We start from the raw sequence: 19,076 nt of genomic DNA on the forward strand, positions 1-19,076 counted from the left end.
TTCTTTTTTTTTAATTCCACCATTCAATAAATATTGACTTTCCCTATTATGTTCTGTGATTATATGAGGTAACATGCTCTGCTATTATATGAGAAAGTGTTCCCAAGAATTACACTGTCTTAATAGCAGAGGCAAACATGCTGTGTGTGTACTCAGTCATTCATTTGTGTCCAACTCTTTGTGACTCTATAAACTGTAGCCTGCCATGATCCTCTGTTCATGGAATCTTCCAGGCAAGAATACTGTAGCAGGTTACCATTTCCTATTCCAAAGGATATTCCCAACCAGAGATCGAACCTGCATCTCTTTTTTCTCCTGCATTGGCAGGCAGATTCTTTACCACTGTGCCACCTGGGAAGCCCTTAGGCAAACATGTGGTAATGTTATAAATAATATTGGAATGGGGTTCAATGACATCAGAGACAAGATATACCTTTTGCTCCCTAAGAACTAGGGAAAGTGTGAAGTAAGGTTTTTGGAAGTAAGAGTCATGGAGAATCTTCAGCAGGAAAATTAACACATTCAATGGCACAGGAACAAGTATGAGCAGATTAGACTTAGAAAAGGGTATTTAATGAGGTAAAATAATTCATATGGGGAAAAGAGAAAGTTTTAGTTCTGCCAGGTATGTAGAAGCAAAATTTTGGAGGATTTTGTGTAATAGAGAAAAATAACTATCTTTCTTTCGTTTGTCTGACACCAAAAGCCCAGCCCATATTCTTTCTACTAATATTTTCAACTAAAAATTCACCCTTCTGGTGTGTGAAGTACATCCTATAAATGTTCATAGTAGCCTAATTCATGATAGCAAAAACATGGAATAACCACTACCTCACTGAAAGTAGAAGAGATATATTACTTAGCCATGAAAAATGAATAACTTAAATAACTCAGAAACAAAGTCAAGGGCTAAAACAATTGCCTAAGGATAGAGTATAATACCACTTTTACAAAATTTCAAAAACAAGGATTTTTATGCATTCACTAACAGTGTCTAAACCATACAAATGCAAAGGGATAATAAACACAAAATTATGATTACATATTACCTCTGGAGGGAGCTAGGGAAATGGGCCAGAAGAAACCCTAGAGGTGGGTGTAAAAATTTGATAATATTTTAGTTCTTTGGTGGTAAGTTCATGAGTGTTCCTTGTACTATTGTATTTTACGTATATTTGTGCATAATATTAATAAATATACATATATTTTGACATTATAAAAAGGCAATAAAGAAACATTTTTCATATATAAGGGAACTAAATTAGATTTTCTTAATTCCTTGTATTTAGGATGCTTTGTTAAAATTATAATTTTAAAAGTATAACAGGCATTTATAAATCATCATGACCCTAAAATACAAATGTTTCATAGAACAATAAAAGTGAAAATGATGTGGGGGAAAAAAAATAAAAACAAAAATGAATTTGAAAAGAAATCAAAATCACATATAATGTTAACACATGGTTTGTTGATTTTAAAACTGGATCTAACATTTTAAAATAAATTTAAATAAATCAATTAACATACAGCAAGAAAATCAGGTCCATCTTTGTTGTAAATGAAAAGCAGCAATCCATTCAGTTGGTCAGTTCTGAACTTAAAAGAAATTTCAAAGTCCATTCCACCATGAAACAAGTATGGATAAAGCTCCAGGAACCCTTTAGAGAAAACAACATGTACAAATTAGCATGTGCAGAGCAATACTGTTAGCTTCTTTAGGGTGTCATAAGACAACCTCAGGTCATATTCTGTCATTGAATAAATCTCTCACAAAAGAAGATGTAGATCAATGTCAAGAAAATCATCTTGTAACTATAAGAAGTGGAAGAATGAACTTCACATATCTTTTAAGAGGAAGCAATTTACTAATTGATGGGCAATCAAGACTATTTTGCTATTGTGGTTCAGTCACTAAGTCATGTCCAACTCTCCGTGACCCTTGGACTACAGCAAGCCAGGCTTCCCTGTCCCTCACCATCTCCTGGAGTTTGCCCAAGTTCATGTCCATTGAACTGGAGATGCCACCCAACCATCTCATCCTCTGTCACTCTCTTCTCCTTCTGCCTTCAATCTTTTCCAGCATCAGGGTCTTTTCCTACAAGTTGGCTCTGCACATGAGGTCGCCAAAGTACTGGAGCTTCAGCATCAGCATCAATCCTTCCAATGAGTATTTAGGTTTGATTTCCTTTAAGATTGACTTATTTGATCTCCTTGCTGTCCAAGGGACTCTCAAGACTCTTCTCCAGCACCACAGTTTGAAGGCATCAATTCGTCTTTATGATTCGACTCTCAGATCCATACATGACTACTGGAAAGTCCATAGCCTTGACTATATGGACCTTTGTTGGCAAACTGATGTCTTTAACTTTTTCTAACACACCACATAGGTTTGTCACAGCTTTCGGGCCAAGAAGCAATCATCTTCTAATTTCATGGTTGCAGTCACCATCTGCAGTGATTTTAGAGCCCAAGAAGAAGAATTCTGTCACTGCTTTCACCTTTTCTCCATCTATTTGCCATGAAGTGATGGGACCATATGCCATGATCTCAGTTTTTTAATATTGAGTTTTAAGCCGGCTTTTTCACTCTCCTCCACTATTATCAAGAGGCTCTTTAGTTCCTCTTTGCTGCTCCCATTAAAGTGGTATCATCTACATATCTGAAGTTGTTGATATTTTTCCCAGCAATCTTGTTTCCAGCTTGTAACTCATCTAGCCCGGCATTTCACATGACATGCTCTGTGTATAAGTTATATAAACAGGGTGAAAATAAACAGCCTTGAGTATTCCTTTCTCAATCCTGAACCAGTTAGTTGTTTCATATAAGGTCCTAACTGTTGCTTCTTGACCCACATACAAGTTTCTTGGGAGACAGATAAGATGGTCTAGTATTCCCATCTTTTTAAGAGTTTTCCAGTTTGTTATGATCAACACAGTCAAAGGCTTTAGCACAGTAAATGAAACTGAGGTAGATGTTTTTCTGGAATTCTCTTGCTTTCTCTATGATCCAGTGAATGTTGGCAATTTGATATCTGGTTCCTCTGCCTTTTCTAAACCTAACTTGAACATCTGGAAGTTCTTGGTTCATTTAATGCTGAAGCCTAGCTTGAAGGATTTGGAGCATAATCTTACTAGTATGGGACATGAGTGCAGTTGTCCAGTGGTTTGAACATTCTTTAGTACTGCCCTATTTGGGAACTGGGAAGAGGATTGACCTTTTCCAGTCCTGTGGCCAGTGTGGGGTTTTCCAAATTTGCTGACATACTGAGTGCAACACTTTAATAGCATCAGCTTTTAGGATTTTAATTAGCTCTTCTGGAATCCAATCATCCCCACTAGCTTTATTGGCAGCAGTGCTTCCTAAGGCCCGCTTGACTTCACACTCCAAAATGTTGGACTCTGGGTGAGTAACCACACTATTGATGTTATCTGGGTCATTAAGATCTTTTTTGTGCAGTTCTCCTGTTTATTCTTGCCATTTCTTCTTGATTTCTTCTGCTTCTATTAGGTCTTTACCATTTCTGTCCTTTATTGTGCCAGTCTTTGGATGAAATGTTCCTTTGATAATTCCAATTTTCTTGAAGAGATCTCTAGTCTTTCTTTTCTGCTGTTTTTCTCTATTTCTTTGAATTTTTCACTGAAGAAGGCCTTCTTGTCTCTCCTTGCTGTTCTCTGGAACTCTGCATTTCGCTGAGTGTACCTTTCCCTTTCCCCCTTGCTTTTCACTTCTCTTCTTTCCTCGGCTATTTGTAAAGCCCCCTTAGACAACCACTTTTCCTTCCTGCATTTCTTTTTCTTTGGGATGGTTTGTGTGCTGCCTCCTATGCAATATTACGAACCTCTGTCCGAGTCCTTCAGGTACTCTGTTTCCTAGATCTAATCCCTTGAATCTGTTTGTCACCTCCACTGTATTCATAGGGGATTTAAGTCTTACCCAACAGGCCTAGTCATTTCCCCCGCTTTCTTTATTTTAAGCCTGAATTTTGTTATGATAAGCTGATGATCTGAGCCACAGTCAGCTCCAGGTCTTGTTTCTGTTGACTGTATACAGCTTCTCCATCTTTGGCCACAAAGAATGTAGTCAATCTGATTTCAGTATTGACTATTTGGTGATGTCCATGGGTAAACCTGTCTCTTGTGTTGTTGAAAAAAAGTGTTTGCTATGATCAGTGCATTATTTTGGCAGACTTATGTTAGCTAGCCTTTACCCTGCTTCATTTCGTATTCCAAGGCCAAACCTGCCCGTTACTCCAAGTATCTCTCAACTTCCTACTTTTGCATTCCAATCCCTTATGATGAATAGGACATCTTTTTTGGTGTTAGTTCTAGGAGGTCTTTTAGGTCTTCATAGAACTGATCAACTTCAGCTTCTTCGGCATTGGTGGTTGACGCATAGACTTGGGTTACTGTGATGCTGTATAACTTGCCTTGGAAACGAACTGAGATCATTCTGTCTTTTCTGAGGTTGCACCCAAGTACTGCATTTCAGACTCTTTTGTTGATGATGAGGGCCACTCCATCTCCTCTATGTATTCTTGCCTACAGTAGTAGATATAATGGCTAGCTGAACTAAATTCACCCATTCGACCCATTTTAGTTCACTGACTCCTGAGGTGCTGATGTTTATTCTTGCCATCTCCTGCGTGAAGTGAAGTGAAGTGAGAGTCGCTCAGTCGTGTCTGACTCTTTGTGACCCTATGGACTATACTGTCCATGGAATTCTCCAGGCCAGAATACTGGAGTGCGTAGCCCTTCTCCAGGGGATTTTCTCCAGGGGACTTTCTGAACCCATTGCAGGTGGATTCTTTACCCGCTGAGCCACCAGGAAGCCCATTTCCTGCTTGACTACATCCAATTTACCTTGATTCACGGTCCTAACATTCCAGGTTCCTATGCAGCACTGTTCTTTACAGCATTGTATTTTACTTTCATCACAGACATATCCACAAGTTAGCATCATTTCTGTTTCATCCCAGTTGCTGCATTCTTTCTGGAGCTATTAGTAATTGTCCTCTACTCTTCCCAAATAGTATATTGGACAACTTCCAACCTGGGAGGTTCATCTTTGGGTGTCATTTTTTTTTGTCTTTTTATACAGTTCATGGGGTTCTCAAGGCAAATATACTGGAGTGGTTTGCCATTCCCTCCTCTAGTGGATCACATTTTGTCAGAACTCTTCACTATGACCCGTCTGACTTGGGTGACCCTGCATGGCATGGCTCATAGCTTCATCGAGTTATACAAGCCCCTTTGCCATGAAAAGGCAGTCATCCATGTACAATTAAGACTATTACTGGTTTACTAATATGTAACTATTAACAATAAGTTGCATTGACATAAGAGAAAATCTGACAAATGTCAGTGATGAGAAAAAATAATGAAAAAGTGTACAAAGTATGACATTATTTAACTTTCTGTTCTGAAGGTAGTTTAACAAACTTAATATCTAACTAACTTAGCCATAAATGTAGCAGGCAATAGTGGGCTGTTATTGAAAAATAAGCCATGTTTAGTCAAGCCACCATATTCCCTTCCAGTCCTTACCCTGACTGGCTGCTAGACAGACTGTAGGTTGGGGGTATGCTGGGGACACTTCACCTCCCCTTCACCACAGCCTTTGGAGCAATAGCAATAATGATGGTTATATTCTCTAGCTCTCCCTTAAGGACCTACTTACCCCATTACATAGCTGAAATTTTACTCTTAGAAAAACTACTGGTCTGTATAATGGGATACAACAGATATACAGATTAGCCTGATAAACAAAATTCCTTTGAAACATCTAAGTAAAACTATATTATAAGTAAAACAATGGACTTACAAATGGACATCAGTGTCACTATCGTATGTAAACTCAAAACTGTCAGAAATCTTACACATGAATATGCATTTATGAATCTTACAATTGAAAATATGTGTATGGGCATCATGGCATAACTAGGTGTTTCTATGACAGTAGGTTCATATGAGGTCAAAATTATCAGATCAGGGGAGACTAAATTATACCAAATATAGAACATACCAGTTAAGCAATGACCAATGTCTGTTTTAGACTCTTACCTGTCCCTAGAAACTGGGCTCCCTCTTGGAGTGAAGTGGGGCATCCCTCCCAGTCATTATGCACATTGGTTTGCTCTTCAGAACTCTGCCAAACCAGACGCTCCCAAATAGCAGAGGGATTAAAATTCTTCATAAAATACACATCCTTGAGACAGCCCACAAAACCCTTTTGGACTATGTCTGCAGGGGTTGATAGATATCAAGAAATGTGTACTGTGAGAAATTTTTTTCAAGCAATTAATTTGATGTGCCTTTAAAGTAAAAGAAAGAGGCTATAGGTCTCACTGCCTTCTTCCTACAAACTTCTTAATAACTCACATAAACACCCATGCCAAAAGCTATGGTAAATGCTAATAATTGATATGCTATGCTCTGGTTCAAGAGTCATCTTATCTGGAGAAAGAGATGTTTGCACAAAAACCTAGTTTTTTAGTAATAGCAAGATCATTGCCTGTTGAATTAACAAGGAGATTTCATCTGCTTCTGGCCTTAAAAATAAAAGTGCAATAACACATTTTAAAAGCAAGATTTAAAGCAAGTCTATACATACAATCTATATTTTATAATTTAGTACCTTCAGCATTATGAACCCATCTGCTATACAAGTAAAGCAATGTGTATGCTTAGTCACTCAGTCGTGTCCAACTCTTTGCGACCACATTGACTATAGCCCACCAGGCTGCTCTGTCCCTGGGGATACTCCAGTCAGGAATACTGGAGTGGGTAGCCATTCCCTTCTCCAGGGCATCTTCCCAATCCAGGAATGGAACGTAGGTCTCCCGTGTTGCAGGCAGATTCTTTACCATCTGAGCCACCAATTTTTAGGCATTAATATAATGTTAACATTTAATTTTTGAACTCCCAAGACCAAGTAAGTGTGGAGCTTATGAAGACAGTAAATAGGGTGGTCATAAGAGGTTGGGAAAGAGAAAAAGTGAGCAGATAATATAATTAGAGAGAAAAAAAAAAAGGTAGAGAGGGCAAGAAGGCACCAGAAGCTGAGGCTGCGTTTCATACGGCAATGTCCTTACAAGTCAGGGCAAAGCTGAATTCTCAGTTTTTGAGTTTACAACCTGATCCTAGGGAAGGTATTTACCAGTGATCAGAGCTTCACAAGGTCAATTTATATGCACAGTGTCAAAGGATTTCTTTATAATGGAGTGATGTCCTCTATAAGGAGAGTAGTTGGTACTGGCGTATGCTCACCTCCCGACCTGCATATACCAGAGCCAAGAAGCGTGTGTGTGTGTGTGTTAGTGGCTCAGTTGTGTCCAGCTCTTTGCAACCCCATGGAATGTAGTCTGCTAGGCTCCTATGTCCATGGAATTGTCCAGGCAAGAATGCTGGAGTGGGTTGACATTTCCTACTCTAGTGCATCTCCCCAAACCAGGGATTGAAGCCATGTCTCTTGCATCTCCTGCTTGGCAGGCAGATTCTTTACCACTAGCGTCACCTAAGAAGTATGCTTGATGGGAAAATAACTCTCTCCTTCAGAAAGTGTGTGTGTGTGTGTGTGTGTGTCTGTGTGTGTGCGCGCGCGCGTGCGCGTGCATGTGCACGCACATGCGTGAATGGCTGAACGCTTTCAGGAGACTTCACCACCAGCATCCAAGTGACCAAATGAAAACTCTCTTCTCTCTACAGGTATTTCTGAGGCGGTAACTGTAATAAGTCTTGAGGATTTAAATATACCCCTCTCCAAAATTCAAAGATTTTCATACTTTTGATTCCCAAATTATAAAACTTTGACTTAAATTAATATAATTTATTTCAGCAAAAGTTTAATTACCTCCTTTGATATATCAAAAAATGGGTTCTAAGAGTTTAAATATAAGTAATACATGGTTCCTTTAGAAGAGATCTAAAGGAAATTTTTGATATATTGATGCAGGAAACACAGCATAAAGTAGAAAATAATACAATTATCCATACTTTAAAATGATATCATTTGATTCTATGCTAACTTGTGGTGGTGGTGGTGTTTATTCACTAAATCATGTCTGACTTTTTATGGACTGTAGCCTGTCAGGCTCCTCTGTCCATGGGATTTCTCAGGCAAGAATACTGAATGGGTTGCCGTTTCCTTCCCTAGAGGATCTTCCTGACCCACAGATGGAACCCACATCTAAATTGCAGGAGGATTCTTTACCACTGAACCACCAGGGAGCCCCAATTATGGAGACAACATATACATTCTATACTCTCCCCAAACTCACCAGAATCCTTTCTGAGGATGGTGTAACCCTGTGGCAGCCCACCCACAAACACTCCTGTGTTCTCTCCAATAACAGTACCACCATTCGTGGTGGCTGAAGAGCCTGTGGATGGAGAGCAGATGAGAACTTCAACTTCAGCAGGACAATCAATTCTACAAGTTTAACAAATGATTAAACCCTTCCTTGTGCTTCTGGATGCACCTCCCTCTTGGCTCTTTGCTACTGGTTACTTTTCTTCACTGGTTCTTAATCATCAGCCCAACATCTTGATGTTAGAATAACCCAGGCCTCCTCTGTTCCCAGATCTGCTTACCACCTGCATAAACACCATAAGTCCTCTAAAAGGATGAAGAGAGAGCTAGACACCTGTGAGAACTCTGAAAGGGTCTGGGTCCCTCTGTGTGCTGCATACCAAAGCAAATCTCCTGTTAAAATACATACTACCTGGTCTTTCCAGAAGAGTTTTGCTAATCCCTAATGTAGAGCTATGGTTTTTCCAATGGTCATGTATGGACGTGAGAGTTGGACTGTGAAGAAAGCTGAGCACCAAAAAATTGATGCTTTTGAACTATGGTGTTGGAGAAGACTCTTGAGAGTCCCCTGGACTGCAAGGAGATCCTACCAGTCCATCCTGAAGGAGATCGGTCCTGGGTGTTCATTGGAGGGACTGATGCTGAAGCTGAAGCTCCAATACTTTGGCCACCTCATGTGAAGAGTTGACTCATTGGAAAAGACGCAGATGCTGGGAGGAATTGGGGGCAGGAGGGGAAGGGGATGACAGAGGATGAGATGGTTGGATGGCATCACCAACTTGATGGACATGAATTTGAGTAAACTCCGGGAGTTGGTGATGGACAGGGAGGCCTGGCGTGCTGCAATTCATGCGGTCACAAAGAGTCAGACATGACTGAGTGGCTGAACTGAACTGAACGTAGAGCATGACTGTGAGGTTTGGAACTTGAGCAACTGGAAGAATGTAACTGGAATAACTAGGGTGGACAAGCTACTTGGAGAAGCAGATTCAGAGAGAAATGTTAGAAATTTAGAAAAGTTAAAAATTCCTAACTAACTCCATCATTCTTTGTGAGAATGGCATTTTTTTTTTCCAGAGCCCAAACCACTCTAATTATCCCTACTTATATCTGGGACTGTGGCTTTAAATATATCCTGAGCTGGTAACTCCCCGTTTTTATCTCTAATCTGGAACTTCTCTCTAAACGTACTGGGATCCAGGACTTGGCATGATATTTCCACTTGGATGCCTCATAGGTACCTAACACTTAACATGTTGAAACCAAACTCTGGACATTTCTCTCTGAATCTGATTATCCAAGTAGCTGGCCCACCCTAGTTATGCCAGTTACATTCTTCCAGTTGCTCAAGTTCCAAACTCACAGTCATGCTGTACATTAGGGTTTAGCAAAACTCTTCTGGGAAGAACCAGGTTGTATGTATTTTAGTCTGTAGACCATTCAGCCTCAAGCAGTCATAAACAATACATAACAAATGAATGCAGTTATCTCTAACAAAATTTTATAAAAATCTTTCCAGCCTCCTCCCACTACTCACCAATGGCCTACATCGGGCTATAGCAACTACAGGGGCTCCTCATAATCCTCCATCTTAATCAGCTAGGGGAAATGTTTCTTAAGATTGGGGTTGAATCTCTTCTAGTCCTGACACCAGTCATATACTCTGAGCTATAATTACCTCAGGACTGTAAAGAACACTCTGCCTGTGAGTCCTAAAACAGTTCAAATAGTGAGAATCTCTAACAAATCTCAAGAGGTTCTTGTCTCTGGGACCTATTCCCTTTCCTTTAGGCCCCTTTTCTCCTTAGTTCCTCTGTCCCAACCCATTTATTAGGGACAATTACTATTGCTAATCTTCCAAAAGGGAGAAATAATTCTTGAATTTCAGAGTAGTCATCAAAATAAACAGCCAGGTGAATTAAATAACCCTTTCACATCTTTTATTTGTTCTGTCTTTGACAGTTCTAGAGATGGTTTTGGAAACACTGATCATTTGTCCCTATTGAATCAGTCTCCACCATCCTTATGGGCAAAATCTCCAACTGACGTTGGCAAAATTTACAGCATGCCCCCTCCCATCTAGATTCAAGTAGATGCTTCAAAATCTTTTCCCAGAATTAATCAATACCCTAAATGTATAGAAGCCCTTCAAGGCATAAAGTCTATAATAGAAGATTACAAGACTCAAGGCTTTATTATCTACATACTAGTTCCTGTAATGATGCTATTTCATCTGTGAGAAAACCTAAGGGCAGAGTGGAGGTTTGTCCAGGACCTCAGCATTGTTACTCCCTGACACCCTGATGTTCCTAACCTTCAGATGTTCTAACACCTTTTCCTACTGGAAGCAAATTCTTTACTGCAACTGATTTATTCACTGAATTCTTCAGTATTCCACTTGATGAACTAGCCAGCATCCTTTTACCCCTACTTGGGAAGAAAAACAATTCACATGGACAGTAATGCTTGAGGGTTTTACTGAGTCCTTCTTATTTCTTGTAAAACCTAAAGGTTGATCTAGATGATATAAAGTTCCCTATAGGTCTATGTTGCATGTGTGAATGATTTGCCTCTTTGATCTTCTCAAGCCTGTTCACAGGAAGACAGCAACCATTTACTAAAGCTGTTTGCCTTAAAGGGACATAAGGTCACCAAAGAAATATTGCAGTTTGCCCAAAACCAGGTTTGATATTTAGGGCAACTGATATCAGAACAAGGGCTACACTTAGATCTAGACACACTTAATACTGATTGACGAACCTGTTTTACTGGGCAAGTCCTTCAACAAGTCTGTGCTGTTTGGCAGTTTTACAACACTTTCACTGTGCTTACCACTGTCAATCCCGCAGTTCAGCTGGTCACAGTAATGGCATTATTAACACTCAATTGGCAAAATTTGTAGAGGTCCTACAAGCACCTTGGCCCAAAGCATTGCTATTGGTCCCTCTAAATCTCAGATCCACACCTTTTGGAACTCAAAAATTCTCACCTTTTGAAACAGTTGCAGGACACCCAACACATTTGGTTCCTGCTTTTTTTGGCCTCCAACTGAAAAAGGAGAGATATTCCAATAATGCAAAGGCCAAATTTCTTCTATTAAAAATAATCATGTTTTGGTAGAGCAATCTTTTTATACTGTGCTCTCAAGGGGTGAAGACCTTCCAACCTGAAGATTTTATCTACTGGAAAATATACCTCCAGAAGAACTTTCTTCAACTTCACCAGAGAAGCCTTCATCAGATATTGCTAACCAAGCCTTGTGCCACGAAAGTTCAAGGAATATATTCCTGGACTCAGGTGACACACCTAAAGAAAGCTCCAAATTCTGAAGGAAGCTCAAATAACATGGTGATATTAAAGTAATTATTTCCTATAATTCAAACAGACGACATCTGATGAGGCAACTTCCTGAAGATGGTTGAACCAGGTCTGTTGGAAACTTATTGCTAAATTTTGGTGATGACATAATGCTTCAGATTGTCTCCAGTGTCCATGATCTTGATAATAAAGAACAAGGACTGTAGATACAAATTGTCTGAGAGTTCTCCCTCCTATCTCCCCTTGCTACTCAAATATGAGCTCAGTAGTTTTCTAATCTGTGCTATTCCCCTCTGATGTGAGACACCATACCCAGGAAAGGTAGTTCCTGAAGCTGAGGGGAAAAAATCCATTGAAACTAGAACACCTGACTCTTGATCAGTGGTACTCTGAAAGAGAAATCTTGATCAAGGGAGGGGAAATATAAAAAAATAACAAAATGAAACCTCAATTAAATCAATCTGGAAGGCCAGAAAGAGGATCTCTCATGCGACGAGTCTAACAGGAAGAAGACTCTTCTTTCTTGGCAATGACTTGGCCAATGAAAAGACACATGTTTGTTTACTACAGCTCTTCAAACTTCTTTTCCACTCTATAAACGAGTTTATCTTCCATTGCTGTATGGGGGCTACATATGGCACCAAGATTGCAACCTAGATGCCCATCGACAGATGAATGGATAAAGAAGTTGTGGTACATATACACAATGGAATACTACTCAACCAAAAAAAGGGACACGGCTGAGTCAGTTCTGATGAGGTGGATGAACCTGGAACCTATTTTACAGAGTGAAGTGAGGCAGAAAGAGAAAGATAAATATCGTATTCTAACACATATATATGGAATATAGAAAGATGGTAGTGAAGAATTTATTTACAGGGCAGCAATGGAGAAACAGACATAGAGAATGGATGTATGGACATGGGGAGAGGGGAGCAGAGGGTGAGATGTATTGAAAGAGTAACATGGAAACTTACATTACCAAATGTAAAATAGATAGCCAACGGGAATTTGCTGTATGGCTCAGGAAACTCAAACAGATGTTCTGTATCAATCTAGAGGGGTGGGATGGGGAGGTGGGAGGGAGGTTCAAAAGGGAGGAGATATATGTATACCTATGGCTGATTTATGTTGAGGTTTGATAGAAAACAACAAAACTCTGTAAAGCAATTATCCTTCCAAAAACAAAGAAATTTAAAAATATGTAAAAAAAAAAAAGATTGCAGACTCTGAACTGAAATTCTTTGCTGATTCTGAATAAACCCATCTTTGCTGGAGAAATATCTGTCTTAGGTCCATACTTCCATCCTTGTTCCCCTTAAAAATTTATCCCCCAAAGAGTACCCAGAGTGTTAATTTTAAAGAAAGAAGTCATATCATGTCATCTTCCTTTCAAAATTCTCCAATGGCTTCCCCCTTTGCTAGGAAAAGTAACGCAAAACTAAGTAAGAGCCTTTGCAAACTGTAAAGACCTGAAAATGACACAAAATTGATACTGATGACTTTGCTCTTATTTTTGCTTTATTGAACCCTGAAAAGAAGAGAAAATAGTTGCAAAGACTTCATCATTTTATGAACACCCAAAAAGCAAAATCAAGCAATTTAGATGAAGAAGGGATAAACAGGTGAAAAAAGAGATGAAGAAATAAAAACCCAGAGGAGTACGGCAACATCAGCATATCAATACAGGCATTTATATTTGTCAAGGAAGATCTTACCTGTGAACTGCCCATCAAGAGTGATTTGGCCAAAACCTTGATGTCTAATAGCAATTACTTCATGCCATATGCCATCACTATATTGTTTGCCATCATCATTAGTTGTGGTAACTTCCACTGCAGACCCCTTAAGGGAATGAATGAATGAAAAAAACCAGTGAGTAAATACACATTTTCAGTCAGTTCATTCACTCAGTCAGTTCATTCAGTCAGTCATGTCTGACTCTTAGCAACCCCATGGACTACAGCATGCCAGGCTTCCCTGTCCATCACCAATTCCCTGAGCTTGCTCAAACTCATGTCAAGTGAGTTGGTGATGTTATCCAACCATCTCATCCTCTGTCGCCCCCTTCTCCTCCTGCCTTCAATCTTTCCCAGCATCAGGGTCTTTTCTAATGAGTGAGTTCTTTGCATCAAGTGGCCAAAGTATTGGATTTTAACCTTCAGCATCAGTCTTTCCAATGAATATTCAGGACTGATTTCCTTTAGGATTGACTGGTTGTATCTCCTTACTGTCCAAGGAACTCTCCAGAGTCTTCTCCAACACCACAGTTCATAGGCATCAATTCTTCAGCACTCAGCTTTCTTTATAGTCCAACTGTCACATCCATACATGACTACTGGAAAAACCATAGCTCTGACTAGATGGACCTTTGTTGGCAAAGTAACATCTCTGCTTTTTAACATGCTGTCTAGGTTGGTCACAGCTTTTCCTCCAAGGAGGAAGCGTCTTTATATACATGTTACTCATACATATACTGTATATTTGTTAGAAACCAATTTATAAATTTCAACACAATCCTGAGGCAAGCATGCACACATTTCAACAGAACTCAAAAGTTAAAGTTAATACATCATTCTGGCATTTCTCTGATGTATTTCTGCATCACCATGAGGCTCAAATCGGAAAAGAACTTCTCTTCAGAATGAAAATCTCTTATAAGTACAACTGGATTTTGAGTAACTATACTCAAGCATAAGTAACTATACTCAAACAAAAGGTAATGAATTTTCTAATCAAATATTTTAAATTTGGGGCCAGAAATACAAAAAAGACAAGACTTTGAAACTAATAAAGTACCATTCAAATGATTCTGCTCTAAAGATAGTAAAATGTGTGGCAAGTTAGTTTCTTTTACCTTCACTACACTATGAATACCAAGAAGGAATTAGATTCACATTAAAAATTAGTTACTAAAGATTATCATATTGAGTGAAGAAAGTCAGATGAAGAAAGAAAAATATCGTACAATATCCCTTGTGTGTAGAATCTAAGAAGAAATGATACCAATGAGCTTATTTACAACACAGGCTTACAGACTTAGAGAATGAATTTATTGTTGCCAGGGGGGAAGGATGAGGGAAAAGGGATACTTAGGGAGTTTGGGACAGGTATGTACACACTGCTGTATTTAAAAATGAAAACCAACAAGGACCTATTGTATAGCACATGGAACTCTGCTCAATGTTAGGTGGCAGTATGGGGTGAGGGAAGTTTGGAGGAGGATAGACAGATGTGTATGTACGGCTGAGTCCCTTTCCTATCTACCCAAAACTATCACAGCATTGTAAATTGGCTATACTCCAATAAAAAAGTTTAAATTAAAAAATTAATACCTTTAATATAAGTATTGTGGTTAAACTTAGTATTCAGTGATTTGTAGTCTAAAATGGAGCATTTGTACTTTTTCTTAAGGTAATAATATCAAAGTTAAAAATGAGTTCCTAAGTGGATAAAAGCAGGAAATGGCAGGTAGGTATTAAGAATAGAGATTAGCTCAGAGGAAGGGAGAGTAAGAAAATAAAGAGAAAAAGAGATCCCTTTCATCTTAACAGTTTGGGGCCGTGTATATCATGGTTAGCATAATGGTACATTTTTTAATGTTAGTGAACACATAAGACTAAGTAAAAGATATTTCAACTTTGTTACCATCTTCATTTACAACTACTGTGATTAAAGAAAATGAAACAGAAAATTACTCTAAATTTTCTAAAGGAAAACAATTTTTGCTTGCTTTCTTAATAAAGTAGATCTCCTTAGCAAAAATTGTGTGAGCGTCCTCAGTCATATCCAACTCTTTGCAACCCCATGGGACTGCAGTCTGCCAGGCTCCTCTGTCCATAGAATTTTCCAAGCAAGAATACTGCAATGGGTTACCATGTCCTTCTCCAGGGATCTTCCCAAACCAGGGAATGAACCTGTGTCTTTTGTGCCTCCTGCATTGGCAGGCAGGTTTTTTACCAGCAGAACCACCAAATAAGGCCCTTAGAAATAATTAACTTCAATTAATACAAAATTTGAAAACAAAACAAAACCAAAAAAAGATTGGATAAAATATTAGAAAATACATGTTTAAATTACTTGGAATATTTCACCAAATTCTAATTATTTTGCTATACTTGTTTTCAAAAATGATAAAACTAACAATTATCTGATGTAATATGGTGATGGTTTAATATCACAAAAAGTGCAGTATTAATCACACCATTGTCAATAAAACATTTGTTTATACTTCTCTAAAATAGCTTCAGCAACATACCCTGTCCATTGTATGCATTTAATTGGCTCCTGTCAGGCCTCATACAGAGCATGACGACATGTATGACATACAGAATTTCATATTACCAAAAAAGAGGTTTTAATTTCCCATGAGTAGGGGAGGGTTTGCTTCTCTCATGGACAATATCCTAACTTTTATAGGCAACTCAATCAGCTAGATATATGACCATTTTGATAAGTTGACTTTCCATATAACTCTTTCTCTTTACATATTCTTTTATTTTCTTCAACCCAATTTCAACATTTTAATATTTTACAAACACACATTTCATTATCGTAGTTTAATAATTAAAACCAGAACTGGTGTCGTGCCCAATTAATGTGCCCTGGTAGCATGCCCATTAGTTTTTCCATTAGTGAATTCAACAATACTAATGGGATTACTAGCATGGGATGCTAATTGGGCGTGACATAAGAAACTGGCTTACTTCTTAGCATACCCTTGCTAATGATGAAATTAATGAGCATTTTATTAAATGCTGTCTCATCAAAGTGTACTTAGTTAGCGTTAAAATTGTTACAAACGATGCTGCATTCTAAAGATCAGGTGTCTGAGTAAGTGGTTCTTCATATTATGTTTGGCAACAATGTAAAGCGTTAGTAGTTCTCTACATCAGAAATCACACTTATTGGTGACACATTCAAGTACATAACAGATAGTCTCACTATGCCAAATTTTCTTCATACTTAGGGGACCTCTGTATACTATTTTTTTGATGATAGTTTAAGATATTTCCCCCACAAATATTAAGAGACTAATTCTGTGGTCAAGTCTGGTGTCATATGATTGCAGTTTGTTCTTTCTATTTGGAAAATATTAGACACACTAAGTAGATGCTATTCTGAATTTTTTGAAAGCTTTCACTTTCACCACTTCTCTAAGGGAAGTCAGTTTATTATGTGAATGAACATAAAACATTTAAATGAGAACCATGAGTCACTACTAGTCAATAAAATATCATCTGATCAAGTATTTCCAAATTGAAATTAATCTAATAAAAATGGGAAGACTATAGCCAAATTTTTGAGACAATAAAAAAATACAGCAGTTAAAAAATGGAGTATTTTTTCTTTAGTGACTCTTAACAATAATTCCAAGTATTCAGTGTATAATACACAAACATATATCCAGTTTTAAATATTATAAGAAATCTTTTCCCTTTCTCACAAATATGTCTTAATAGAGTGAACTGGATTCAATTCATTGAATGAATTCTACAACTTTATGTAGAATTACATTGTTGTGTAAAAATTCATTACTTAAGTTTATTAAGATACTTTTACAAGAACAAACTACACAATGACTGCTGGAGTAGGAAATCGCAGCCCACTCCAGTCTTCTTGCCCGGAAAATACCATGGACAGAGGAGCCTGGCGGGCTAAAGTTCATGGGGTTGCAGAGAGTCAGACATAACTAAGCAACTGAGCATGCACACACAATGACTACAGGTATTTTTAAACTATGTGTTAGAGAGTAACTTTAAATTCTTACAAAATGCTGTTTTCACAACTCAATATTTAATTATTTTGAATGGATACAGTAATCTGAAAACAACCATTGATATAAGTCAAAGTATCTAACTAACTGACAAATTAAAACAAATAAGAGCTAAGTTAAATTATCATTAAAGAGTCAGAAATTTTATCCTAGAAAATGAGCAATTTTCTTCAATTATGAATACTATTTTACCAATATTTATCAAGCCAGGAAGTCAGCCAATCTGTCAACAGACATTTATGTATTGCCTACTATATCCCAAGGCTCAGCATGTTAAGAATCTGCCTGCAATGCAGGAGACATAGGAGACAAGGGTTCAATGCTTGGGTTGGGAATATCCCCTGGAGAAGGAAATGGCAACCCACTCCAGTACTCTTGCTAGGAGAATTCCATGGACTGAGGAAGCTGACAAGCTACAGTCCATGCAGTCGTAAAGAGTCAGACATGACTGAGTGATTAAGCATGCATGTTCCTAGGACTGTACTGAGCCTCAAGGATGTATTTGTCCTGCCCTCCCTGGACTGTACACACATATAAGAAAGACATGCTGAGTAAATAACTACTTGTCTGAGGAGTACAGTAAAATGTTCATTAGATAACCTTGTATCCTTTAAGACACAAGGAAAAGAAACCTAGCTTAAAGTGGTACCTAAATTATTTAAAATATAAATATTTTGAATGTCAGTGACAGACATATAAAACGAACTTCAGCTTCTTCAAATTTGCGGTGGCTCTTACTTTGTTCAAGAAACCATATTCATAATATACAGAACAGACTTTCAGCTGCCAAGGGGGAAGAGAGTGGAGAAGGCAAGGACTGGGAGTTTGGGATTACCCAATGCAAACTATTATAGGATAAGTAACCAACAAGGTCCTATAATATAGCACAGGGGATGATATTCAATATCCTGTGATAAACCATAATGGAAAAGAATGTTTTATATATCTATATATCTATATCTGTATAGATATATATGTATATATCTATATGACTTCCCTGATAGATCAGTTGGTAAAGAATCCACCTGCAATGCAGGAGACTCTAGTTTGATTCCTGGTTCAGGATGATCTGCTGGAGAAGGGATAGGCTGCCCACTCCAGTATTCTTGGATTCCCTTGTGGCTCAGCTGGCAAAGAATCTGCCTGCAATGTGAGAGGCCTGGGTTCGAAAGATCTGCTGGAGAAAGGAACGGCTACCCTCTCCAGTATTCTGGCCTGGAGAATTCCATGGACTGTCATAAAGAGTCAGACACAACTGAGTGACTTTTGCTTCACTTCACTTCACACGTATAACTGAATCACTTTGCTATACACAGAAACACGACACTATAAATCAACTATGTGCTGTAATGCACTTAGTTGCTCAGTCATATCTGATTCTTTGTGACCCCATAGACTGTATGCTTCAATTTTTAAAAGTTCAGTTCAGTTGCTCAGTCGTGTCCAACTCTTTGTGACCCAATGGACTGCAGCATCCCAGGCCTTCCTGTCCATCACCAACTCCCAGAGTTTACTCTCAAACTCATGTTCATTGAGTCGGTGATGCCATCCGACCATCTCATCCTCTGTCATCCCCTTCTCCTCCTGCCTTCAAAGTTTCCCAGCATCAGGGTCTTTTCAAATGAGTCAACTCTTCACATCAGGAGGCCAATATTGGAATTTCAGCTTCAACATC

At 38.4% G+C, this 19,076-nt stretch overlaps 1 protein-coding gene across 1 annotated transcript in view; it reads right to left on the bottom strand.

Moving 5' to 3' along the window:
• Positions 1-19,076, bottom strand: part of USH2A (usherin) — a 905,205-nt gene that overhangs the window by 539,506 nt on the left and 346,623 nt on the right. The window contains exons 22-25 of the mRNA XM_065936753.1: positions 13,344-13,470; positions 8,276-8,377; positions 6,060-6,239; positions 1,528-1,658 (exon numbers count right to left, since the gene is read on the bottom strand). Coding sequence (XP_065792825.1) covers positions 1,528-1,658; positions 6,060-6,239; positions 8,276-8,377; positions 13,344-13,470 — 540 coding nt within the window. The remainder of the gene's footprint in view (positions 1-1,527; positions 1,659-6,059; positions 6,240-8,275; positions 8,378-13,343; positions 13,471-19,076) is intronic.

The sequence above is a fragment of the Muntiacus reevesi genome, chromosome 5 (genome assembly GCF_963930625.1).
Source record: "Muntiacus reevesi chromosome 5, mMunRee1.1, whole genome shotgun sequence".
Classification (NCBI taxonomy): domain Eukaryota; kingdom Metazoa; phylum Chordata; class Mammalia; order Artiodactyla; family Cervidae; genus Muntiacus; species Muntiacus reevesi.